Source organism: Scaptodrosophila lebanonensis, unplaced genomic scaffold, assembly GCF_003285725.1.
Source record: "Scaptodrosophila lebanonensis strain 11010-0011.00,11010-0021.00 unplaced genomic scaffold, SlebRS2 tig00000098-arrow-pilon, whole genome shotgun sequence".
NCBI lineage: Eukaryota > Metazoa > Arthropoda > Insecta > Diptera > Drosophilidae > Scaptodrosophila > Scaptodrosophila lebanonensis.
Window position 1 is genome coordinate 3,352,162 of NW_022060568.1, and position 27,349 is coordinate 3,379,510.

Sequence of the window (27,349 nt, forward strand, 5' to 3'; positions counted from 1 at the left end):
CTCTCTCTTAATTTGTTATCTTCCGTTTTTTGTTTTTTGTTGTTGTTGTTTTTTTGTTGTTTTTTTTTTTTTTTTTTTTTGAGTAACTCGTACATATTGTGTGCTTCCCTAGGAGTAAATGGTACAACATCTGTACAACATTGCAAGCTTTGCGTCGTGCGAATACAAATACGAATACAAATCGATCGAATCTTAAATGCAAAATTAACTATTTGTATGAGAATTGTTCTTGTTGAGTTGTTCAGTTGCATTCAACAAACAAGCTACCGATCATCCGACGATGAATGAATGAGCAACTTCATGACCTGCCCGAATCTTGGTTGAAGAATTGTTGATTTGGTGATTTGTAGACTTGTAGACTTCGGTTGATCTCGAGCTGGTGTGTCCGCTGTTTCAGTCATGTTGTCTTCGGTCTCTTATACTGCAAGGCATTGCCACTTCTCATCCAACAAGTGTAGCTACAAGTCATCGTTGATCAGACCCAAGAGATGGGGGGCTGGCTCTTCCGGCGGCAGCGACGTCTTCTATGAATATTCTTCTAGAGTTCGGTGTAGCATCGGACAGGTATTCGATTAGCCTAAGGAAATAAAGAGTCGCTGCATACACTAGACCAGGAATATGTCAGAAGTTTCCGACTTGGTGCACGCACTGCCAGTCGGTGAGGCTGCCGATGCCAGAGAATTAGCCCGAGTTGCCGCCAGGGGTGAGCGCAAGTCTTGATTCAAGGACGTTTGATTTTGACCTCCTTCATAGTAATAAGATGAGTCTGAAATCACATTTACATAACGAATAGTCCGATAAAAAACTCGTTGGTCAACAGTTACATTTAGATTGCGCAAAGATTGGAAAAGATTAGATCATTAAACTGGTTAACTGATGGGGAAGTTGAATGTTATCTATCCTTCTTCTTCACACACTCGTACATCCTGTACCAACAACAGGAGAACCAATAAGAGCATCGATAATTTAATCTGGTTCTAAATTGTAGCATGGCCATTTTTGTTTGGGCGTGAAGACCCGGATTGGTTTTAAATACTTGATGTCTAATCTTCAGCAATACTTACTTATCAAGCTGCCGCTGGTGCCATAGCCATAAGATCCATACGCGCCCCCATATTGTGTATAGGCGGGACTATATGCATAATCTGTACTGGGCACGACCGATCCGCAGGCTGTAAATAAAATTGAGAGTATTACGATTACAAAATAGAACACAATTACTTGTAATTATAAAACTTCACAAATCGAAGGGATGCAACAATCAAACAAAAGCAACTCAAGATACCTAGTTAAAACATAACTACGGTGACTACAAACAGTCTAAATACAATACAAACATACATAGGTTATCAGAAGAGAGAGGGAGAGAGAGAGAGAGAGAGAGAGAGAGAGTTCAAGAAGTATAGTGTGGCTACGATTTCAGGGCTTCTTGACACTGAACTAGATCTAGAAGATAGGCATGCCAGGTGTTTTAGCTTTGGCAAAATATCAAGAAGGGAGACAATTTCCAATTGAAATTGTTTCCCCGATTGAATGATGCTCTATAAAGTCGAAGCTGAAAAGTTTCCCATAGAGAGAAAATGCATCTTGTATAGTGTGAACGAGGCTTAGTGAAGGATTAAATATCGGTATAGTTGGTCTTTAATGTGCGCCGTCACCATGATTTGTGTGTGCTAAGTAGTGCAGTGGGTCTACATCCGAGCTGGTGTGCACTGATTAGGCACAGCCACGGAGATGGAAGTGGGCGTGTTGGCTCCTCCAAAACTCTTGAGAATCTTGACTTGTGCCACAGCCGCGTGCGACTCGACGACGAACTCAACTGAAGAGAATGGAGTGCTGGAGTTGTGAACTTTTTGGAGTGCTGGAGTGCGTTGAATGGTGACTTGAACACTTGCCTGCGGAGTAGTGACTAAAACTGGGCAGCATTGTGGGTGTGGAATAGATGCCCACACTATTGCCATTGATGGGGGCTGTGGATCGGGAGTCCGCATTGCTCGCCGACGACGGATTGCTGCTGCCACTCGGCTGCAGGAGTATTAGAGATGAGGTATTTGTGTTTGTCGGTGGCAGCTCTTGCTGTTGCTGCTGCTGCTGCTGCTGTTGTTGTTGATGTTGTTGTTGTTGCTGTTGCTGCTGCTGCTGCTGATGCGACTGGTGCTGCGTCTGCTGCGGCGTGAGATGATGGATGTGATGCTGCTGCTGTTGTTGCTGTAGATCGTGATGTTGTTTGCCATCATTCCGGTTGTTCTTGTTGTTGTTGGCGTTCTCGTCCCGTCTGGCCTCGACGAGAGGCTCCTTGAGCCGCAGACTGGACGACGTCTGATCGCTCTGTATTATGCTGGCTGCCACACTGGGCGAGTCCGAGCCACCTGAGCCGCCGGCGACGCCGCTTCCTTCATTACCACGCCCGGCCGGAGAGCTGGCGCCATTGTCCAAGGGCGTTATTGTCGCGTAACTGCCATTTTCAATGGCGATTGCTGATTGGTAACCGTCGATTAGTTTCATTTTAGTTATGAGAAGAACTCTTGCTAAACAGAGCTTTTCATTCAAATTGGGGCCTCAATAGCAAAGTTTAATCAAATTAAAAAAAAAAGCTTTAAAATTATCCCTGGATTGGCTCATTCGGCTCACACTGAAGAAATAAATTGATTTTTTTTCAAGCCGCCTCCCTAATAGATATCCCGTTCCCAACACTACTTCCACGTAATCGTAGAGTCCCTAAACTGTGCCGATCGCAATACTTTTCTTACCTGTGTAGAACGGCGATATGGTCTGTTCCTGTACATTTGTACTGAACTTCATGTCTTGCATACTAATAGGCACTAGGGGCGTTAACGAACCGCTGCCTATATAGTTGAACAAGTTTCGAAGGAAAACGATGTGGGGGAAAAATTAAAAATTATAAATAATTAAATAAGAAATGCGAGCAAATAGTCAAATTAAAATGCACATGCGTTTGACAAGCTAAACAAGCAAACATACTTCTCGGTATGAAGAAGTCAAGGCGCCACTACTCTGCCCCTATTTACTCACCAATTGAGGGTCCGATGGACGGGGTGTAGAGCGTGCTCTGGCCCTGCGATATTGTTGCAATGCTATCGTACAGCATGGACGAGTCGTTGCCAGCTCCTGCGCCTGCAACCGTTGTGGGAAACCCGTTGGGCGCCTCATAATATGCGGGCGCCCCATTGCCATTGGTGGCTGCCAGGCTGCCCAGCTCTGATAACAGCTTATGCTCATCCTTAATGCACCATTTGCCCGACCAAATCTGTAAAACGATCAATTGCGTTTCAATATAGTGCCTAAATGCTAACCGAAAACAAAATATAATTGCTACTATCGAGCTAGCCGGACAGTGGAATACCCTGCACCCTAAAGCACTTCCGTCGCTGTACTTTTTAGTAGCGCTGAGAACGAAGAAGAAGAGGGGAAAAATATCTCTACTATAATAGTGCTGGCATAAGACGCTTTGGCTAGTAACTTTTCTTTTAGACAACGCCATTTGGATGGCATTTAAAATAGGGCTATAGTTTATGTAGCTTTGGAATTACGAACATTATTGAGGAAATTGAATAACTAAGAGAGTCTTCATACCAAGTCTTCGGGTGCATGGCTTAAAAGTTGTTAATGGGTAAGTCGATACATTAATATTGGCATGAAGGGAATAATTTGATGAAACCACTTATTCATTATTTAAAATAATAAAAATATGTGTAATGAAAACGCGGGAGTCAATAGATTGCTATTCTAACAATTTAATTTAATAATTTCATAATTTTACTTTAATTATTATTTTCAATTTATTTATTATTATTTATTTTCGTAAAGCCCTTAAAGGTATGCAATTTTTCTCGTTTTTTCTTGAAATATATGGTTTTAAAATTTTCATATAGTTTAATTGCAATTTTGTTGCTTTCAGAATAGATTATTTGATGACTTTCTCTAAAAAAAAACTTAAGACAAAAGACTTACTTATCAACCCATTAGAAACATAAAAATATGTCTATATCGTGAAATTGTATTTAATTGTATTTTAAGACACAAATTTGTTATTATTCTGATAAAACATGATGAGCAATAATGAGCAACATCGATGTAGACCGACAGTCTTCTCCTATACATACGTCAGAAACAAGTCAAGATATTGACATTCAAGGTCAACTGAAAAATTGATACATCTGGGTCCGAAAGAGTTAAATAGATTTTCTACCCTGATTAGCTTGGTATATTTATATATATATTTATATATACATACAAGTATGTACATACACTTTTTGTAAATTAATTTGAAAATTATTTGGGAACAATAAATGCTATTGCTAAGGGGAGTGTCGTCGGAAGATCGAATGTTTTAAACACTACAAAGTCCTAAGAAAATGTATTCAAATTACTATAATTTTTTGATTAATGGTTAACTTTGCTGAAGACAATAATTGGTTTTATTTTCAATTATTCCCGAATTCGATAAAACTAGGTAGAAATGGGATCGGTAAAGTGTGCCAATCCGTAAAACTATTGAATTGGGTTTTTTTTTTTAAATCTTTATTCTTTATTTAAGATCTGACCTAAGGAGGACCATTATTAGATGTCATGGATGGTTGTGACTATTGAATTGGGTTTGAAGCCCTTTTTCTTGGAGCTAGTACTCGAGTGGTAAGCACTCTTAAAGTCCAAATACCTAATCCTTTTGTGTGGATGTAGATTCAAATAAGTAATCTATGATTTGAATCCGTGACCATAGATTATGAAGTCACAGTTTTTGAGCGTTAATTGCTTGGCAAACAATTAAATATTTGTAAAATATGTGGGGGAGCACTTACGTTTGGATAGATCTGATCGCCGCCGTAGGTGAGTCGCTGTCGCTTGACGTCGTCTTCGGAGTGCATGTTGACATCGCGGTTCTCGTCTGGAAGGAAAAAGGAAGGAAGGATATGAAATGCAATATCGAAGAAGGGGTAAGAAGGGTCCATTAGCGGGGAGGTCCTGCCCTTAATAACGCTGCCATTTTGCTCACTCGTTATGATGTTAATTAAATTACTGTAACATTTGCCTCTTATGTATATTATGGTGTGTCCCGTTATCCTGCGGTCCTGTCGTCGTCTTGTTGTCAGCTGGCCTTGCCGCCGGCAGGCGCACGTGCCGCTTAAGTGCATTTATGGATTGAGCCAACATCGAGTCACAACTCAAACACATACGCCACAACCACAACGACCGAGACCGAGACCGAAGCAGAGTGTCCCAGAACCCAGAATATAGCAGAATATATATGCATACTTGTATGTACATATGTATAGTATGTGTGTGTACATACACGTACATACAAGTATACATAAATATGTATTTACGGCCACACAGCATTGGCTGTTGGCTGTTGGCGGTTGGCTGTCGACGCAGGACACGCAGGACATGTCGGCACGTTGGCGTTGACATTTGAAATATTTTCCGAGGAAATTACATATTATAATGGAATTGAGAGTGTGAAAGCGCGATGCGATTGTATGCACATGTGTGTATACTTATATTTATTTGTGTGTGTTGTTGTTGTTTGCACACAAACCACACGCGACTGCGACGGCGATGGCGACGGCGATGGCGACGGCGACGGCGAGGATGTGTGATTGTCTGTACCGCTTGCCAGTGCACCGTTCCATCCATTCATCACCCAAAAGGCACCCAGCGGCTAGGTGTGTGAACGCACTCTTAGACATACCCGAACCCGAACTCTAAATAATGCGTCAAAGGATGCATTGTTATTTAATGGCCGCATTGTCATTCCCCATCCATCCACACGATTTGTCCTACATTTCAAGGACTGTATAAGTATACAAGTACATGTGTGTGTGTGTGTGTGTTTATAATCGGCTGAACAAATAAATAAATATCCGTAATAGGGCAGTTATTTCATTTCTTGTACAAGCACTCTACAAATAGATGCATAAGTATGTTCACAGGTATGCCATTAACGAAATATATTTACACAAATGAGATTGACTTTTTAACAAAACTCAATTGACGAAGAAATGTTTGTTGAGCTTTTAGTCAAATTTTGTAGCTGGTTGAAATTATTTCAATCTTTCGAACATCGAAAAGAAAAAAGAATTATATTAACCATTCTCTGCTTTAGAAAACTTTCTCTAACTTTGGGAGTCAATTAGAAATTTCGTCTTTACATGAGGGCAGTGAGAAATTTAAAAACGCCGTCTAATATATCATCATACCCGTTATTTAACTAGACATATCCGCAGAAGTCGGCGAGTGAGAGTATTATATGGATCTGATTTTTTTTAACATCAGAAAATGTTCAATAAATTCGTTAGCACAAACATTTACCTTTCCTTGCTATTTATGACTTTGATGATGGATGATATTCAGAAGATGACTTATCGTAATCGACTATTATTCGAATTTAAAAATAATACGTTTAGTTTTTATTAGTTATAGTATGTTATGAGACCCATAGAAACCCATACTTGACCAAGTAAATTGCTATTTCTGGTACTGAAAGAATTATATTAAGTTCCTGATAGATATGTTCATTTTCTATCGCTCCAATGACATGAATCAGATTTCAGATTATCAGTTCCTGATAGGTATGTTCATTTTCTATCGCTCCAATGGCATGAATCAGATTTAAAGCTATTGGTCGTCTTAGCAAATTTTTGTGATGCTTGCAATATAGCAATGGCTTATCAATGGGAGATCGTTGGATCCGAAGACTATTTTTAATTTTATTATAAAGATAACCTTCTTAGTTAAGCTTCATTTACTCGTAACAACTGCAGTAAATATACTCTTGTGTATTTAAGTCTCGTCTCAAGTAGAGAGAGTTTGTCCACTGGTTAATATGATAGTTCAGATCTAGGTTTATAAAAGATAAATCAATTTGCAAGAATGTGTCTATAATTTATGGAAAAAAAGAATTCTATCTACCGATTTTGGTCATCTTGGCATACGTTACGATAATGTTGAGCCTTTTAGAAACTTTGCATGGAAAGAAGAGAAATACTATATTTAAAAACGGGTGTGTCCAAGCCCAGGGCTGGCGCCCGTTTGTCTTGACCGTCCCCCACACACTATGGCCATGTGTGTGTGTGTGTGTTTGTTTGAAGGATGCGACTTGTAGACACAAAGATGGCATCGTTTTCTTTGGACGCACAGGGCGTTGGAAAAGGCATGGCAAGGGCGTGAATATCTGGCTCTTCTTGACTTGATTCATCGTAAACTTTTTAATTCACACCCTTTTGGCCACTGCCTGCTGGCGAGGGTGAAGAAGCGTAGAGCTCACGCCCATTTTGCAACCCCCTGGCGGCCCATCACACTAACACTAACAGCAGCAGCAACTTGAGTGGGTGGACGGGACAGATGGGGTGGAAGGGGTGTATGGGGCAACCCATCAACCTGCCCGACCTTCAATTGAAATGATTTGAACAAATTTGCCACAAATTCAAGCCTAAGTACATACATTCACTTTTGTCCCCGGGGGAATCGATAAGCAATCTCGAAGAAATTGCAGTACAGCGAACAACAATGGGTCGACTACTTGGGCTTGGGTTCGCTTTCAGATTCCGATTCAGATTCGGGTGCGGGTTCGGGTGTGCTACTCTGTGTCCGTATTCGGTGTTGGTGTTGGTGTCGGTGTCGAGCTTATGCTCGGCTTTATTGCTTTTTTATTGCCACGCTGGTGCCTGGCAAGTACGTAAGTACATCTGTACATATCAATATGGTAGATGAGAAGAGGAATAGAAAGGACATTGCGTGGTGAGGATGCGGACGCACCCCTATCGGCGATGCGTCGTATCATTGACATCTATGTTGGGCTTTGTTTCTGGCCAGGAAGGCGCAGAGCAAGCCAGAACGGCTCGTCAATTGTCAGTGAAACATTATCATTATCTGTTGGGTTTCTGCCAGCAAATGCTGTCCTTGTTTTTGTGGTTGTTGTTGTTCTTGCTGTTGCTGTTGTTGATATCGTGTGGAGGGGAGGGGAGGGTTGCGATTGCTCACTTTGCCATTAGTGGGCGATTATTGAATACGACAAGTGCGCGCAGCGACGGCCGCGACAAATCCAGTCGTTGAGTATGATTTCGTTATTACTTAATGCCTACTACTACAGAATCCGCCCGAATCCGCCCGAACACGCCCAGACCGCACAGACCGCCCAACCCTCGCAACGCACCCAGCAATGAAATATGACAGAGCAAGTGAAAGCCAGATACCGTCTTTCAATGGCATAGCATCACCTAATTAAGATTTTATCGCTGGATATGCCCTTTGGATGGAGTCTCGGGGCTTCTGGTTACTCATGAACACATGTTCAGGACCATGCTGTTGCCATCAACTGTCTCCGCGACGGCGACGGCGACGGCGATTGCGACTGCGGCTGTGGTCGCATTATGAGCTTAATATGGCCACAAAACAAAATGGTATATCGCTCGGTTTTGCTCTTCTCGACTCCAGCAGGACTGACAAGTGGCAGATTCCGCGATATGCAAATTATGAGACATGCAAATAGGGTTGGGTGTCAAGAGAACCACTCAAAGTGCATTAGCCGTCGACTTTGTCGGTGATTTTTTTTATTAGTGTTGATAGCGGAGGTAGTACGAATGATTATCAAAAATGAGAGCTCTAATTGGCTCTGCAATTTTCTATCAAAGTTCCATGGAAGATACAAAACATATGAGGTTTTTTCTCTAATAAAATATTTGTGATGACCCCGACTGCTTCACTGATCCATTGACAACAACTTTGAAAATGAAATTTAAATCCCAAAATATATAATCACTAAGAATGTAATGTATTAGTGTTGATAGCCGAGGGAGGGCGAAAGATTATCAAAAAAGAGAGCTCTAATTGGCTCTGCAATTTTCTATCAAAGTTCCATGGAAGATACAAAACATATGAGGTTGTTTCTCTAATAAATATTGTGATGACCCCGACTGCTTCACTGATCCATTGACAACAACTTTGAAAATGAAATTTAAAAGTACTTGAGCCATCCAATATTTTGATATATACATATATTTTTATTGAATTGCATTTGATTCTTGCTGTTCCTTTTTGTTCCTAGGTTACAGATTAAATCAATCTTCTGCCCACATTTTACTGTTGGGTTAACTTTTGTCCCTTTTTCGATTTGTGGAAGTTTCAGATTATTATTTTTTTGATTCATTTTCGATTCCGGCCATCTTTGTGTTTTCAATATTTTATTCGATAATAGTTTTCGTTTTTCCAATGGCTTTGTTTTTAATAAAATGGCCTTTATTGTGTAACAAAAGTCCTCCACTAGATACTTGGTATATCTCTGAAACATACTTATAAAATAAAATAAAATATGGGTGTACTTACCATGATCCTCAATTCGTTTGCGCTTGCAATTTGGATCCGTGTTGGCGCTGTTGTTGTTGTTGTGCAGATGATGGCTATGCTGTATGCCCAGGATTCCGTTGATGCTATAGCCAGTGGAGCGCTGCTGATCGGCGCCCTGATGACTACCGCCAGCATTGTTGTTGCTGGTGCCATTGCTATTGGCGTTGCCGGCATTCCCGTTGCCATTGTGGTGATTGCCATTGGCCGAGCCCGTGCCCCCCAATTCCTGCATGTGCGCCGCGACGGCAACCGCTGCCACAGCAGCCACTGAGCCGGCCCCCGTGCAACCACCGGCTCCGGAGGATGGGGCGTGCGTAATGACCGATGCCGAACTGGCTCCTGCGTTCGTGTTGCCGCTGGCGGAGGTGTTGCTGCTGTTGCCGGCGCTCTGGGTCTGCGGCTCATTGCCGTTGCCCGTGCTGCTGTCCAGACTCTCGGTCGCCTGGTGCCCGCTGCTGATGTTCTGCTGTATCTGATGCTGCTGGTGGTGATGGACATGCTTGGCCTTTTCCGCCGCCTTGTTGCGCACAATTCTGCAAGATATTAACGTGGTTTAAAAATTATAGCAGCTCGATAAATATGTAAAGAGTTCCAAATATTTAAAGCTCTGTTAATAGACAAATATATAAATATCATAACTAATAAATTTATGTTAATAATTATATAAGCATTTGGAAATTAGTTTCCACTTGAAAGTGCCTGCTGATTTACGTATTTGAAAAAAATCAAAGTCTGTTTTAAGAAAGTTCGTAAAAAAAAATGTTTTCTGATGCCGAGCTATGAACGAACAAAAATATTGGTTTTGATTTGTTATAGATTTTGTATAAATGCTTTTTATAGATTTTATAGCTATCAGAAAACACGGGCAATAAATTTGTAAAAACTAAATTTTTATGCACTCGAGTAGGTTATTATTAGAATATGGGCGGATTCTTTGCATGAAATAAATTGGCCACCTTTTCGCGTTAATTCCATTTAAAGTGCTCGGCAAAAGATTTTAAACGCTTTAATTTAAAATTTATTTTCGACCAATCAGTCGCACATTTAAAACACTATCGAGACTAAGGTTAACGAACTTAGTTGGGTTGGTTACACATGAAAAGCAAACTATTTCCAGTGTTTTCTTTCGAAATTCAATTTATTCACTTCTTAAAACTGTCATTTTCAATTTATTAAAGCTGATTATAGATAACAAAACTAAATAATGTTCAGGAATACAAATAATGATAATTCATGAAGTAATAATTAGAAATATTGCAGAACCTCATAAATTTAAGAAGCTAATAGAATGCTAATATCTAAGAGTTGGAAGACATCAAGCTAAGAAAAAATATCGTATCATTCGAGAGCGAGATAGACAAAAGAAAACGGTACAGGTACAGTTGCATTGTCAACTGGCTGGCAATCTGGCGCCACAAATGGAGCCACAAAATGGCGTCCGTCTAATGCTATTGCACAAAATTTCAAAACATTTTCATTCCTCATTGCCTTCTGGTGTCACTTAATATGCTAAAATGGAACGGCGTCTCATTTCTCTCATGGAGTGGTGGCGGTGGCGACGTGAAGTGAGGTGGAGGTGGAGGTGGACTAGGAGTTGGAGTTGGAGCTGGAGTGAGGGGAAAAAAACCAAAACGATAAACGCAATTTCTGTTTACAGTTTACAGTTGCGACGGCAGCCATCAGACTGAACATCAAGCTGTAGGTCGCAACTGTTGATGGTGCTGCAGGAGAGCAGAGAATGTGACACGATGGGGCGGGCGGAGAGCGAGCGAGAGAGTGGCGGAGGAGGGGCCAAAGGGGGCCATGCAAACACTGTGCTAGCATTGGCGGCCATCTAATTTACATGCAAAACGAAGAAAGCATCGACACTTTATTGTATCGCACACACACACACACACAGCCAAGCAAGCACAAAAGCAAATACATACATATATAAGTATGTACGTGTATATGGCAAATGGAATGGGAAGAAAATGGGGGATGGGGAGAGAGCAATCGTGACTTTCGAATACGCTGCCAGCGGCGTATTGGAACACTTGTAAGATGTGGCAGAGATTAAATAATTCTTTTAATCGGAAAAACTTCGAAAAATAAACACTAAAAATAATATTTCAATCAATCAATAAACACGCTAAATTAATATCTCTCAGATTTGAATTGTGCGTGTAACTAAAGCTATAGTCGGACAGACAAAATGTTGACAAAAACTCCTTCAATTGAGCAATTCAGATTTAAATTGTCAGTCTCACTCAAGCATGGAAGCGTCTAAGAAGAGTAAATGCTAAATAGGTTTCTTGTATTGGGAAATTAAATGAGTAAAATAACATGAAGATATGTACAGTTGTAGAACTTAAAAATTGTTTTCAGAGCAGACCCAATAAATAATATTTACAGTAACGAGCAATCCATCTGTTCTATGTATATTATACAAGACTTGGTGGATACGACTCTTAGTGTTGAAATTTATATTTGCTTCAAAAACAAAGTAATAGATAAAAGTTTCCGATTTATTATGACTTTTCGTTTGAAATAAAACTCGAATGATTTTTGGGCTTCATCAAGTCTAGACCACAATATGAAATGCTCACAAAAGGGAAGCCCTAAGCTGCAGTACTTAGAAGCTGAGGCAATTAACTTAGAAAGAGGTGTGGTTTTGCAATTTAAACTCATCGATCGAATATGAAAGGGTAACTGGAAATGATATTATGGTTATTGTCAAAATTGTGCAGCATGGACTTTATGGCTTCTGCCACGCCCTCTCTCAATATATAGTATATACGCGTATAAAGATATTGTACATTATGTCAGGGTATAAAATGGGTCGTTTAACAGCAACAAATGTGCACGTGATGTTAAGCGAGCTGAACTGTGCTGAGCTGGGACAAGGTGATGGATGGGAGGGGCAGTGAGGCTAGGGTGAGGAAGGTAAGGCTAGGGTAGTGTGGCAAGGGCAAGCTGACAAACCAAAACATAATATTATGCTGCCCGTCTGGCTCAATCGTGTCCAACACAACTCCCACCCCACGCCCCAGCCCCAGCCCAAATCCAAGCCCAAAGCCCAATCCAAGCCCCACTACCCATTTCCACTCCAATCTCCCGATGTCATTGTGGGGCGTTACCGCTTAGCCCGTGTGCATCGATTTCCAGTGCCAATTTCGATTAAACATGTTTCAATTTCTGTCAGCTGGCCGAAGTGAAGCCGATGTTGTGGACTTTGAAGCGACAACAAATTTAGTTCGCCTACTTTGCCAATTTCGATTTTTTCCATTCGCCATTGATGTGAAAGATTTGTGTGCAGTAGAGGCGAAATTGATTGCCATTGACGTGGGGGACAGGCACATACATACATATGTATATACATCCACATATATCCATATATATATAGTAGTATGTATATGTATGTACAAATGTAAGTTAGACAGACATGGGTAAAATGATGGGTTGTGGACAAGGAAATCCGGTGGCAGCGATTGTGATTTATGGCAAGCCCATTGACTTCCCAGCCATGATTTGAGGTTTATTCCTATCTGCATACACCAAACGGGGGTAACTAGTAAGGACATTGTACAGTTGTCCTTGTCCTTGCCTGGCCTGGTCTGGCCCTACCATGTCTAGTTAGACCGCAACATCATCTTAGCCACTGAAATGTCTTCAAAATTGTGTGGCAAGCTTTTACAAACTTTTCTGTTATACACACGCAGCCAATTAAGTACAAGTAGTACGAGTATCGTCTAAATGCCAGAATTTACATGCCTGTCCGCCACTCCCCCCCTTCACTGTTTACACCCACTTGAGTGCGACCACCAACAACACCAAAGCCAAGTTTCTTCCAACTACTTTGTACGCATTAGGTGAGAAAATCGCAATTGAGCCTCAGCCATCGACTGGCCGATGCCTCGATGGGCGCTGTTTTTACACACAAAAAAATGCAATACAAATCACTTTTATTTGTAGGACTGAATCGAGTTTTTTCGACTGAACCAATCCTAGTGGGATTTTAAATAGTCATAAATAAAGAACTAACTATAGTGTTGACTCGTTCAGTCAAAATGGACCACAATTTAAATGAAACGTAGCATACTTTAAGGGCTTACTTTCCAGTTTTGCAGTCTATGGCAGGCTTTCAGAAAGTACTTTAAAAAGCTACTAACGAACAATTGAAACAATTCAAAGGATGTCACAAATAAATGAAAAGGTTTCATTATACAAATAAATTGATTGTCATTTAGGAGTGATTTATACATTTCTATTTCAATTCGCCATATGAAACTATTTCATCGGAAATGAAGTTTTAAAGTTATTTGTATGAGTACAAAAATGTATTTCTTACTTAATTACAACGTGCTAATAAGCTGAGATTTCTCTATTAACAAACTCCCCCGTAAAAATTGGTAATTCCTAAAGAGAAAAACTGTAAGTAATATTACAACAAATATAACAGATTTCCCTCTATAAATATAATTCGTTTTCCTTTGCAAAGTTTTGTTCGCTTGAATTTGTTTCTTTTTATACCCTGTACCCAAAGGGTAAAAGGGTGTCTTAGTTTAATACGAGAGTGTATATGTAACACACAGATCAGGGTGACAAGATGAGTCGATATAGCCATGGCCGCCTGTCCGTCTGTCTGTCTGTATGAACGCAAGGATCTCGGAAAGTATAAGATATAGAATAACCAAATTTGGTATGCAGATTCTTCTAAGCCCGATAAAGGGGAAGTTTGTTCATTTTTCCGATACACCCTCCACTCCCCTCTATTTGCGATTTTCTATAATTGCCGTTATTCTTGGCATTTTGAATTGAACGAACATTTGGTAGTCACATACAGTTAGTGATTATGTGTCCGTATATTAAGTTTTATTATGGTAGATTAATTAGAAGAGTGTATACAGGGTATTTAAGAGTTGAGCCCGCTCCACTCTAGCATTCCTTTCTTGTCGTTTTTTTTTAGAGTGTACCCCACACATGTGTAAGTAAACAGAAGTGGCTGTCTCGTACATACATACTAAGAGAGCGGGAGCTGGGTGTGGATAAGTGTACCTGCAACATCAACGTTGACATCATCATGAGGCATTAGAGACTTTGTTTGATATGTTTATATGCACATGTATTTGGCGACAAATCGTCAACTGGCTAGCCTGGGCCTGTGTGTGTGTGTGTGTGTGAGTGGCTGTTAGATAGACTGCGTGCATTAGGGGGACTGCGAGAGTACTGCGAAGAGTACTCGTAGATGTGACAGTATGATGCAGTGGCGGGTAGGCGATGGGAGGAAGCACTACGCTAAAATTACCCCTGAGGCTTCGCTGTTTGTAGCGGCTAACTCAGGCGGAATCGAATCGAATTATGTCAAAGGACAATCACAATCACATCCACATCCACATCCACAGTCGATTCAAGTCGAGTTGAGTCGAGTCGAGTCGAGTCGAGTGATAGAGCATGGGTAGTTGGACAGCGTTAGTGCACACAATTGGGACATATGTTTGGGATGCACGGAGTTGTGCGCTGGCGTGCTTTGCTTTCTTTTGATTTGTTTATTTGGCATTGTTGTTTGGCAATGTAGAAGGGCACAGCAGCAACAACGTAACCCTAACCCGACAAATTTAGCCGGGGGCTGGCTTTGAATGCAATGAAAGTCACTTTTATTAAGTGACTGTCTCCTGGGACAAAGGAGTTATCGTCCATGCGCATTTGGATTGGATTGGATTGAATCAGTGCGCAAAAATCAAGGCAGTGCATAGAGGCTGGCATTAAAGTGCTGAAGCGGCCAAAGCTAGCTTTAGGATGCGCCTCTGTGGCATAAATATGAATATGGGTATCCACAGGAAGTGGCAAGCTTTTACAGCTCACCAACAAATTTGCAGTTAACTTTTGCATTATTTAAAATAAATTGCTGTTTATTTTGTCAAGATGTAGGAAATCAAAGAATTCATATTGTAGAAAATTAATTTGAAGAAGATAAAGCGTTGTTAGGGTTGAACGGTTTTTTAACATCATTTTATATTTCTTCCGAGAGAGCCTGAAAAGGCGTTTCTTCTACTATGGCTTTTGTAAAAAACTAATTAAAAATCACAGTAACTCCAGTTGATGTCTTTTAATTACTACAAGTACTTTTAACGTGTTCACGTTTCCATGTATGTACGAGTATGTGGGACTATTTTCCCTTTTGCCATTACACCTAGACAACAAGCCAGGTTCGTCCTTACCTACAGCGGGAAGATGTTCTTAGTTGGATCGTTATACAAACATTATTATTATTCGATCATTTTTTAAATATAGTACCACATTATTTGAATATTATACGATTAATTCGAATTCAAAATTTGTAGTAAGAAAATTTGTACCTTTATAATAAACAAGGAGTTGGGATTGATTGCCAGCTGTAATATTTGTTTGCTTTTAAAACTTAATAGCTGCAGTAATTATTTTGTTTAAATATAGCAGCAATTAAATTTGATTGGTTTTTGTTTTACAGTCTGAGTATCTCTCTTTCATCGTTTCTTAAAATCTTAAAAACTTTCTTATTAATTTGATTGGTTTTTGTTTTTTTTTTTACAGCCTGAACATCTCTTTTTCGTCGTTTCTTAAAAACTTGATTGATCATATACATACTCGTATATAGCATGATATATATAGCGACTTAGTGACAGATTGCATGAATTATTTGACTTTAAAAAATTAAAATAACTGTCACGACACTTGTCCGGGAAAATTTGATTTGGACTGCGTGTGTGGGAACTCATTGGCATGAGAGGTGTTTTCTGGGTCTCTAGATATGAATCGCAGTCGCAGTCTATTCTCACTGTCGTGGATTGCTCGTGAATTGCTCATTTAGCTGCTCTGCGACGACAACACATCATATCAAAATGTAAGACTCGTGTCAACACAAGGGCACACTTGCTCCCACACCCTCCTCCTCCACCTACATTTGTTCCCCGTCCTCCGCTCCCCCTCGCCCGCGATGAGGCAGGAGCATCATCATCATCATCATCAGTGGCCACATGTCAGGCGCTTTGCATAATGCGCAGCGAATTGATTCTGAATGGGTACACGTGCCGCATGCGGTCGCGAATTCCCCATCTCTGTTGAGTAGAAAAGAGTGAGAGTGGAGAGAGAGAGAGAGAGAGCGAAGTGCTCTGTTGTTGTAGTGTGTGTTTGGGTGTCCGTGTTTGCAAACATGTTGTCTAAAACTAATCGTACACTCAGGAAAATATTGGGTGATTCTCAGGTTTTCAATTTTTGTTTCTAAAATCTAGTATCAATCTAGATTCACTTCCAAATGTAAATGACGGGCAAGAATTGACTTTAATTCCCAAGTGGTTGTTTAGTATAAATACTGAGATGTGTGAATTAAATTATTAATTCATCGTAAATATTATCAATGTTGAGAAAACTGTGCTTGCAAACATGTTGTCTCAGGAAAATATTGTGTGATACTCGTAGTAGATGCAGACCTAGATTTCAGGTTTTCAATTTATTTTTCTAAAATCTAGTACCAATTATTTATTATTATAAATTAAGTATTTATACTAAACAACCACTTGGGAATTCTTGTCCGTCATTTACATTTGATATTGAAACTAGAATATCAAATGTAAATGAGGAACTAGAATTCCCAAGTGGTTGTTTAGTATAAATACTTAGATGTGTGAATTGAATTATTCTTATTAAATTATTATTATTAAATTATTATTATTAAATTATTATTATTAAATTATTTTTATTAAATTATTATTATTATTAAATTATTATTATTAAATGATTATTATTAAATTATTCTTATTAAATTATTATTATTAAATTATTCTTATTAAATTATTATTTGCATTTGCATTATTCTTCAATACTGGAAAATCTCAATATCTATGTTTAATTATTTGGATAGTTAGAATGTCTGCTGAAATGCAGTGTTTTGTACTTGTTACAAATATTTTCGTATTTACCCTACTACTTGTATTGTAAGTGGAACTAACTGCTTTTTCTCGGAGTGTCGATTGTGTCGATTTGGCCGGCGTTGAGCTGCGAACAAGTGCGCTGCGGCATGCAGTCGGGGATTGACTTTATTCACCTCGAACGCCGTTCGACGCTCGACGCCCGACGCCCGACACCCGACGCTCGTCACCCACAGCTTGCCACCCACTCTGTGATCACACAATTATTACAGTCACTGTACGCTCCGCTGTGGGCTAATTTATAGCAGTCGGTATACTTGTATGTAAGTACGAGTAGAGGAGTAGAAGCTTTAGAGCAGCTGCCTGCTGGCAGCATCCTTGGCCACTGGTAAAATGAATTATGGTCAAAGAGGAAGTGCGTACATTACAGGACGAGTATATATATTTGTGTTTGGGTGCGCCTGTCCTGTCCTGTGCTGTGCTGTCCTGTGCTGTGCTGGCAGGACGTCGTCGGCACGAACGTTGCCACCGGAAGACGGAAAGGAAGCTGGCTTTTGTGGTGGTCGTGTGTCAAGCATTGTGCCGCAATTATGAACGCTAAAAACTACTTAGATATTTTTATTAGCAATGGCAATGGCAATGGCGATGGCGATGGCAATGTGGGATGCAGTGGAGCTGGAGTTGGACCGGCACGAGTTGGAGCTGTACTGTACTCTACTGTACGTGAAGTGAGCGGCGGAAACGGAAGTAAGCTGCATGACAGCAAACAAACATACTAACACTAAAAGAGCAAGGCGGACGTGCGCATGTCCCTGATGTCAGACAGAAGGGTGCTCTTCCATTCGTACTCGTAGGATTACGTGTCTACTCACCGATTTATCGAGGATACACTGGGCACATTGTCCTGGGAGCATATGCCCTCTGCCAGCAGCCGATCGCGTATCTCCCAGGCAAACATTGTGGGATTCTCGCGCTTATAGTTGGCAATAGCATCGACCACTGGCGGCGTGGCGACCTTCGGCTTCGAGCCGCCAATGACGCCGGCCTTAAAGCTACCAGTCTCGTAGTATCTGTGAAAATAGAAGGATCAAACCAATAATAAGCATTTTCAAATATACTAGAAAAAGAATATATGAATGAGATATACTTCTGTAAAAGCATAGACACGTACAAGTATGTATGTGAGAAGCGAAAAATGTAAATGAAGGGACAAATTTGCGCCTTCATATATAAATAATGTGTGTATGTGGCCTGTGCACGGGTGCCCAACACATTCGGAAGGACCTCTCCCCCACACTCTCCTGCACATTTCTCTCTCAGTAGCTCGGTGGCACGTCGACGGCCGCAATGATTAATGCATCCATTTCCAAACGGAACCAGCAATTTTACCATTTTCAATTAAAAACAATTTGAATGTCAAGCAACGTTTAGGCTAAAGGCCCGACAGACTGCTGCTGTATCCCGATTCCAGCCACGACTGCACGACTGCCAAATTGAAGCATTGGGAGTCATATGGCGCATACGACACATCTACTTCTATATATGTGTATGTACATGCATGTGTATGTATAGCCTATATATGTATGTACATGTGTACATATCGCATACATGTATGCGAGCCAATGCACCCAGACTCTGACTCTGACTCTGACTCCGAGTCCGACTCAGACCCAGGATAGAACCGCAAAGATTTATTGTCCTATTTGTGATACGTGCGCTGGCCGTTTCTCATTCTCCCACACGCACACACACACACACACACACACACACACACATACACACACACTGTATCCATACGTATGTTCATATAGATATGTACATATATTTCACTGTGCATTTGCATATATGTGTCCAACTGATGAAGACGAGTCGCATTTGTGTGCAACTCTCAGGCCACGAGCTAATGAATCCCAACGCGATTCCGGGCCCTAATTACTGACGTTTAGAGAATCAACCAGCAGCATGAACCGGCAGCTAGGAATGTCCCTTTAAGTCTGGTTAGTCCCCATTAAGATCGTACAGTCAAGTGAATTCAGCAAATTATTACACCTAACACTGTTCTTACACGGTTTGAAAACTAACAAGAGGGAACGCTACAGTCGAGCAAGCCCGACAGTGAAATACCCTGTACCCAGGAAAACTTCCGACACATCCGACACATAGCAGAAGCAAAAGGAAGAAGAAGAGCAAACTTGATGCTGCAGCTTGTGGGCGTAGTACCGGAAAAATTGCTTCATTAATCACTTTTCCAATAATAAACCGATTTAGATGAAATTTGAAACAAAAGTAGATAACTACAAGTATATATAAAATATAAGTGCAAAGTTTGGTTAGTGTAGCTTTTGAAATGTGGACGGTATTTAATTACCAATTCTGTAGCGGGGGAGGGGGGAAATTCAAAAACGTAAAATAAACTCATATAGACTATGCTATAGACTAGTAGCGTCTGCATGCCAAGTTTGGTTTACGTACGCCCAGCAGTTTCCGAAAACCAGGTGTTCATCCAGGCAGACGGACAGACGGACGGACGGACGGACGGATGGACGGACGGACGGACGGACATGTCTAGATCGACTTCTCTCGTCATGCTGATTCAGAATATATATACTGTATGGGGTCGGAGATGCTTCCTTCTGCCTGTTACATACTTTGCACAAACCTAATATACCCTTTATACCCTACGGATACAGGGTATAAAAATTTTATATGTATATGGTTGCACGACTTTATTCCATTTAGCACGATTCAAAATAACACATGATCAATGTATTTTTTACACGACTTTTTCTGGAACCACGAATCTACCGTGTTAAAACAGAATTAGGTGTTTTTATTTCATAAGATCCGTATATCCGGTTTGAGTAGAGTAACTTCTTAGTTCCCTTTATTCACTCTGGCGGAATTTTAGTCGGTATTATTTGTAGTCTCGAATGTAATCTTTTTAAACAAGGCCTAATTTATTTAGTTTCCAAAAATGATCGAACGATGAAATTTTAAACTGAGCGTTAATCCCATGATAAATATTTTAAAAACATTTGTAGCTCTATCTGCATATATATAGTAGTTTCTTAAGATCCGTGTATGAGTAGAGTAATTTCTGAGTTCCCTTTATTCACTCTGACGGAATTTCAGTTGGTATTATTTTTAGTATCGAATGTTATAATCAATTTTGTTGTCAAAAATGATCGAACGATGAAATTTTAAACTGAGCGATGGTTTCACGATAAATGTTTGAAAATCATTTGTAGCTCTAATTGTATCAGATTCCGGATGCCTAATGGCATCTATCTACAATTCAATCCGATTTACAAGTACAGACAGTGTTTAGTGTGCTTTATGACTCACCTTGATAGTATCTTCGAAACACAGCCATGGCTGACTCGCAACTGGCGTGATATGTCACAGGGACGGACACCGTTGTGGGCCAGTTCAACGATGCGTTGCCGGACGACATCGGGCAGGGGACGGCCGTTTACGAATACGCCTCCCAGTTGATTGACGCCGCCGTGACCTGCGTTGAAATTGAAACAATATTTAAAACCGAATGCAATTATTGTGTGTAATTATTTCATTGCGCCACTGTGGTGCAGGTGGGGGGCGGCACATTGGCGATGATTGCAAAATGCAGTGGCATGCCACACACTGGTGAGGGTCCAAAACCAATACAAGTAAATAAACGAAGCCCATGCAGCTTCAACATCGGCCAGATAGTACTCGTAGATAATAGCATTTCTGATCTAATTTGACCAAAGCTAGTTGTGTCCATATGAAGGGTTATGGCTTGCAGCCTTCAATAATTTGCTGACTTTATTTAGAGAAGAGAAACAATTATGTTTTTCGGCCCTAACAGAAGGTAAGTCTCGGAGAGCTGATAATACCAGAATTTTGCCCGACCGAGCCCCAGATCTCAGCCTTGAGCAGAATCGTCTTTAGTTTCTGGCGCTTGCCATGTCTGCATATACTTGTATGTACTTGGTAGTATAATGAAATCGGTATATTGCGCTTGATACCTATAGCTGACTCAATCCAGCCTATGACAGCTGTAGATAACCTTCAAGGGAATCCGACAGACCGCACTCAATGCATTAAATCTGGAAAAATATTGAATTTATAAATAACAACTCATAAATTAGGATTATAGCCAATAGCCCTGCTGACATCGATGGATCTTGAAATTTTTGGAAGCAATCAAATCATAAATCGAAAAAAAATTTTCACTAGACTGTACAATGTACGGACTAAGTTTTTGATTATTATATGCGACATTATATATCATATTTTCAAACCGCAAATGGCTAGCAAGAAAAATGTATAGCTCAAGTTTCTTTTCTGATTAGATGTGGATTGTGAAAGACTTTTATAAAGACTCAAGGGGTTTCTCAGACCAAATTGTCTAAACCAATGCGCGAACTAAGTTAGAAATACTAGTTTCTAGCCGGAAAAAATTTACATTCATTAATTTACTTGACAGAATTAAGGTTTTTGAAGCCCAAGCAAAGGCGAGCAAGTCATTTATTTTGAGAAAACATCCATACATAGGTTCTTTTTGGACTGGTTGATAGTATTTCTTTCGAATTGCAAAACATCTCGGAAGCCAAAGTCGTTTGGCAACCTCGCTAGAGCAAGCAAGTTATTTATTTTTTGAGTCTCGATTTGTAAAAACACATCCATACATAGGTTCTTCTTGGACTGGTTGATAGCATTTCCTTCGAATTGCAAAACATCTCGGAAGCCGAAGTCGTTTGGCAACCTAGCTAGACAAGAGCACGCACTCGTAGTATAGCTTTTTTATATACAAGTATGTACTATATGTGTGTAGATTTATCTCACAATTAGACTCACACAATTTGCTGGGCCCGTTGGAGCATGTGCCTATAATTGTTGGCACTTGCACATCACAGACGACATTTCGCCGAAGATTTCGCTCGCAGATACCCCAAAGAGATGACTTGGATGCTGCTCCATACTTAGCACTTGCACGAAAATACGAAAAGATCGTCGCTACCAGGGACTGGTACTGGCACTGGTGGAGGGACAGGCACAGGGACAGGGGCAGGGACGGGGGCAGGGATAGGCACTGATCTGCTGCCTTTCAGGGGGGACAGCCTAATGATGAACATGCTGTTGAGTTGTCGTTTACAGTCCATTTACATTTTTGCACTTGCATCGCCAAATCAAACAAAATGTGACCGACGCACAACAAAATGAAGAAGAAGAGGAACCGCTAATTATGGCAGAGTCGAGCGACGGCGTCTATTGAAGGCGGTAAGTCTCCAAAGCTGAGAAAGAGATGTCTTTGACGTTTGCCGATTCGGAATTAAAACACGCACAACAGCAGGCATTCCACTCACAAACCCTACAAGGCTCTCGAATCCTATTGACAACAAATAGGTAACTACAATAGGACTTGCAAAAACTGGAGAGTGGAAACATTTCTCTGATAACGTAGTGTGTTTATTGATTTGAATAAAACTGATAGATGCTGTTGTTGTTTCCTAAATATGTGAACATGATTTTAAATAAAGATGCCTTGTAATTTTAGAGCTAATGTAGATTCAAATCAATAATACAATACGACGCGTACAGATTGGGAGTAATTATCAGAAGGTGTTTTATCTGAGCTTGCCCAAATCTGAAAAATCTTGAAAACTCAATTGGCTGCACAAATATGTTAGCCCAGCTGTAAGGAGTCTATAAAAAAAAAATGAAACCTATAAGTATCTTCACATGAAAAAATCATTTGCACTACGAGCATCATTACTTTAGATGGAAAGATATTGAGAAATACTTGTAGGTTAAATTCACATGCTGCAAAACTTGGTGAATTCAACTCCAGGTTGAATAACAAAGGTGTTGAACAACGACGGGTGTTCCATTTCAAATATCTTCATCGTTTAAAATTCTTTGTTTTGCTCCTTTTTAGTTTTAACATATAAACAATGAATATGTCCTAGTTAATTATTTCGTTTGACAATATTTTGTTTAATTTTTTAATTATATTTTCTTAAGTCTTACGTGCTTTATTTAACTTGAAGTCTATTGAAAATATTATAAAGTTTAAGCAATAGTTTGTTTTTTGAAAATATATTGAACGGTTCAGTTTTTATACTATAAAACGTAGCGTCCTAGTTAATTATTTCGCGCACCTTATATCCACAGAGAGGAAAATAAATGACTTATTTAAATGGATTCATGTCCACATTCGCCGATGGAAAAACTATTTAAATCTATAGAAGGAACTTATTAGATCGGAATCTATATGTAGTATTGAATTTTTGTAGAAGACTTATTTCACGAAATGAATTATAAAATGTTTTCAAAATCGAGGGGGAAATGCTATCAGACAACGTTGTTGAATAAACCGAATCGGTATTTCATAAAAGCTGGTCTGCAAATCATGACTTTGAGAGACACATTTAAATCAAAATATTTAAATATTTCATTAAGCTATATGTCGAGTGGATGGATTTGAAGCGCCGTACATATGTAGCTGGAAGTCAGGCAGCTCCAGCTATTCGGTGATTATGAATACCTATTGCCTGGGCATGGCCATGGCAGATGATACCGATTGCATGGCAATTGCCAAGAAACTGGACATTGGGCATTTGACATTGGCACGGCTGTTCTCAGCGGGAAGCCGACGCATCGCGACGGTGATAATCAGCTAGATTTTCAGATTTCCAGATTTTCAGATTTACCGATTTTGGTGCAGTTGTTGGTCGATTTTGACAAGCGGGGAGGGGGAAAGCGGCCTCTCTCGGTATTGCCGGCGTGTCAAGGTGGACAAAAGGCCTTTTGTTTGAATGGCAGAATGCCAAATGGCAACTGCGATTGTCATTTAATGAAGTATCTATTGACTTTCAATAGATGTACGCACAATACACACAAACACCCATCCACACACTCATCATCCTCATCCTCATCATCATCCTCATGCTCATCCTCATCTGTTTCAGCCAATATTTGTGTACATTGAGCGAGACATGTGTAAGTAGGGAAGTAAGCACACAATCGTTTCGGGGTTTATTCTATTTTGTTGTTGTTGTTGTTGCTGTTATTGCTACTACTACTGCTGCTGCTGTTGTTGTTGTTGTTATTGTTTGTATTTGTATTGTCGCTGCAGTCAGCGCTCCTTTGAAGCCCGACCCTCGGCCAGGTCCGGACCTGAGCTCTGCGCTTTGCAGTTTTGTTCCTGCTTGCCATTTGCCATACCATCGTATACCCATTGTGTGTAATACATTTCACTCTGACGCCACACACTCCGAGATAGGGATACTGAAGCTGCCTCTGCCTCAGCCTCTGCCTGAGCCCGAGTAGCCAGATACGATCCCGAGTGCCTGCAGTTGCGATATTGCGCAACACCTTTGCCTCTGACTTACCATTGATTGATGTAATAATAAAAACAACAGCAAGAGAGCAATCGAGCCACAGAAGGCATGCCAACACACATGAATACATACATATATACGAGTATATATGTATATCGTTCGCATACGCACACAATTAATTGCATTAATCTTTTGAGGGAGCAATGTGTTGCACAAACAAAAGACAGAAAATTGAAATAATAAAGCAGCCGAAAGCAACTGTCGAAGTTTTATGACAAGGCTATGCAGATTGGCAGATTGATTACGAGTCGACTCCGATTTCTAAGTGAATATATAATTCTAATAAAGTTTTAGGACAGACATACTTATGTTGGGCCCGGCGGTAGAGGAGACACGATGACGCCCAAAATAGTTTACAATTTAACGATTTTCACCAATATTGCACATACTTTATATCACACTTGATCGGATGATGATTCAATTCGAAGTTACCGCGCGAAAAGAAATCACTCTACTATACACATACCTATTTACGAAGAACTATGGTTTTCATTTTCGATTGAAATACATGCTTTTTGATATATAAGAATTAAGTGCGCTGAAAACCAAATGAAAGCACTCTTAGATTAATCAAAAAAGAATTCACTCTTAGATTAAGCGAAAAGAAATCACTCTAAATTCCCATACATATTTACGAAGATCTGTGCAGGAATATGGTTTTCATTTTCGATTGAGTGCGCATTAAAAGAACTGAATTGAAGGCTGAAAACCAAGATAAAGATAAAGCTCTCCCTCTACCAGAAATTAGCAACAGATGTAGTGAAAATGCTGGCTGTTCAAATAGTGTTGAATTTATATGATTTGGAAAGTAAAGTTTTGGTTGCTAGTACTGCTTAGGCACATCAATTGATTCGTAACAATATGGATTTTCAGTTGTTGAGTTGTTAGGCAAGTTTCAAACAAAAAGCCTCAAATAAATATCATTTTGGAATACTAAAAACGAATCAAACCCCACAGATTCGCATTAAAACCGTACATGGATTTCTTTTGAAGATTTTCGTTTTCAAAATGTTGTAGAAATTAAAAATAGTCTGTTTTGCTGGGGCTACAGCCAAAAATAGCGGCACTATTAAATTGAAATTTTAGCCACTATCAGTTATCAATATAATTACAATTCAGCATTGAATTTAGCTTTAGAAGTGTATCATATTAATGAGGGAAATGTTACTCGCTTTTTTTTTACATTACTTTACAATTATTGGCGAAAACGTGCGGCTAAGCTGAATTTTTTGGATGTTTTCTTTTCTTTTACGCTAATACTCTAAGCTATTTTGAAGGTAAATCGTATTGAATGGGGGAGGTGTAGAAAATCATGCAACAATATATCCAAAATGTTCCAATAAGTGTTAGCATTTGGCATTACATGTATAATATTCCATCATGTTTTGGTTGTAGCGATACGCCGTAGAGAGATCCATGTTCCTGATGTTGCCGTCGTTGTTGTTTTTGGTTTAAGCGGGGTTTTAACACTTGATTAAGAATCCGTGTGATTTCAATGAGGCTTTCTTCACGTTTGGTTGTTGCTATTGTTGTTGTTGTTTCTGTTGTTTTTGTTGTTGCACATTACAATTTGGAGAGCTTCGGGCAGATTATTCAAACAAAACAAAACTAAAAAAATGCGATTCGATTCGATTCGATTCGAATGTGGATACTTTTTTGCACGCCTAATCAACCTTTAACTTCGTTGCACAGATTACTCATTCAGTTGCATTTTTGGACTTTTCATTAACATTCTTTATATACATATATGTATTTATATATTCGTATTTGTCGGGTCGCACTTGAGCACTTTTAGGTGTACGTATTTGTGTGTGTATGTGTGGTGTGTTTGGACTTGTAGCTATGGCGTGTGGGCGTGTGTATTTTTCAGGGGATTCACTTGGTTGTTTGTTTCAGCGCTTGTTTAATGATCGTCTCACGTAGTCGACATGTGATAATTTACCGGCCAGCAGCGACATTACCGTTATCTCTTATTGACGACCAACTAAAGCGGACACTTTCCAACCGATTACAGAATCCGTTGAATGCGAGTGCGAACGCGAGCATTACCGAAAATCAACACCACAGCCGATTTACATGGTCGAGACGTTTACTACGGCCATATCCACATCTACAGATAATGGCAGCTACCGATGCTGGGCGCGGATGATACTGAACAAGTTGGCGACGTTGTCTATTTGGACGAACGACTTTCATGGACCGTGAACGTAAGCCTGAAACCTGAAACGTGCAACGTAAGCGCGCGCGTCCCGTTTTCGCGATGTCCTCAGTCCACAGGCACAGTCCTTAGTCTTTTGTAGAGATCTTTTGCATGGCTTGTCGTTAGCAATAGCAGCAGCAGCTTCAGCAGCAGCAGCAGCAGCAGAAGCAGCGATAGCTATAGCTCTGGATGTAGCTGTAACTATAGCTATAGCGTTAGTCGTTCGTCGTCGGGGTCGTGGTCGTGGTAGCGGCGTTCGTTAGTTGCCGCTCTTGGTGTTTTACTTATTAAAATTGCGTTTTTTTGTTCTCAGGCTGTTCGTCGTGCTCGTCGTCATTTGCTCTGCCGTGCCGTAAAATGTTGATGTTGCTATCCATTTTTTCCGGACTGTTTGCCGCTGCCGCAGAGAATCCTGCGCACGGTTTGCTTGTTATCTAACTAAGGGCATTTTGCTTATCTCCGCTGCTTTCCACCAACGGTTTCCTACAAGAGTTTGTGTGGATGTCAATGCG

General features: G+C 40.2%; 1 protein-coding gene across 1 annotated transcript; it reads right to left on the reverse strand.

Moving 5' to 3' along the window:
- Positions 1 to 113: 113 nt before the first annotated feature.
- Positions 114 to 26,055, reverse strand: LOC115627826 (paired box protein Pax-2a). The gene is made up of 9 exons (XM_030523661.1): positions 26,001 to 26,055; positions 20,595 to 20,760; positions 18,122 to 18,319; positions 9,655 to 9,896; positions 9,343 to 9,552; positions 4,821 to 4,906; positions 3,034 to 3,268; positions 1,065 to 1,172; positions 114 to 766 (listed from the first exon to the last, which is right to left on the reverse strand). Exons 1-9 carry the CDS (start codon positions 26,053 to 26,055, stop codon positions 606 to 608), a joined length of 1,461 nt encoding a protein of 486 aa, XP_030379521.1. The 3' UTR covers positions 114 to 605.
- Between the last annotated feature and the right edge of the window lie 1,294 nt (positions 26,056 to 27,349).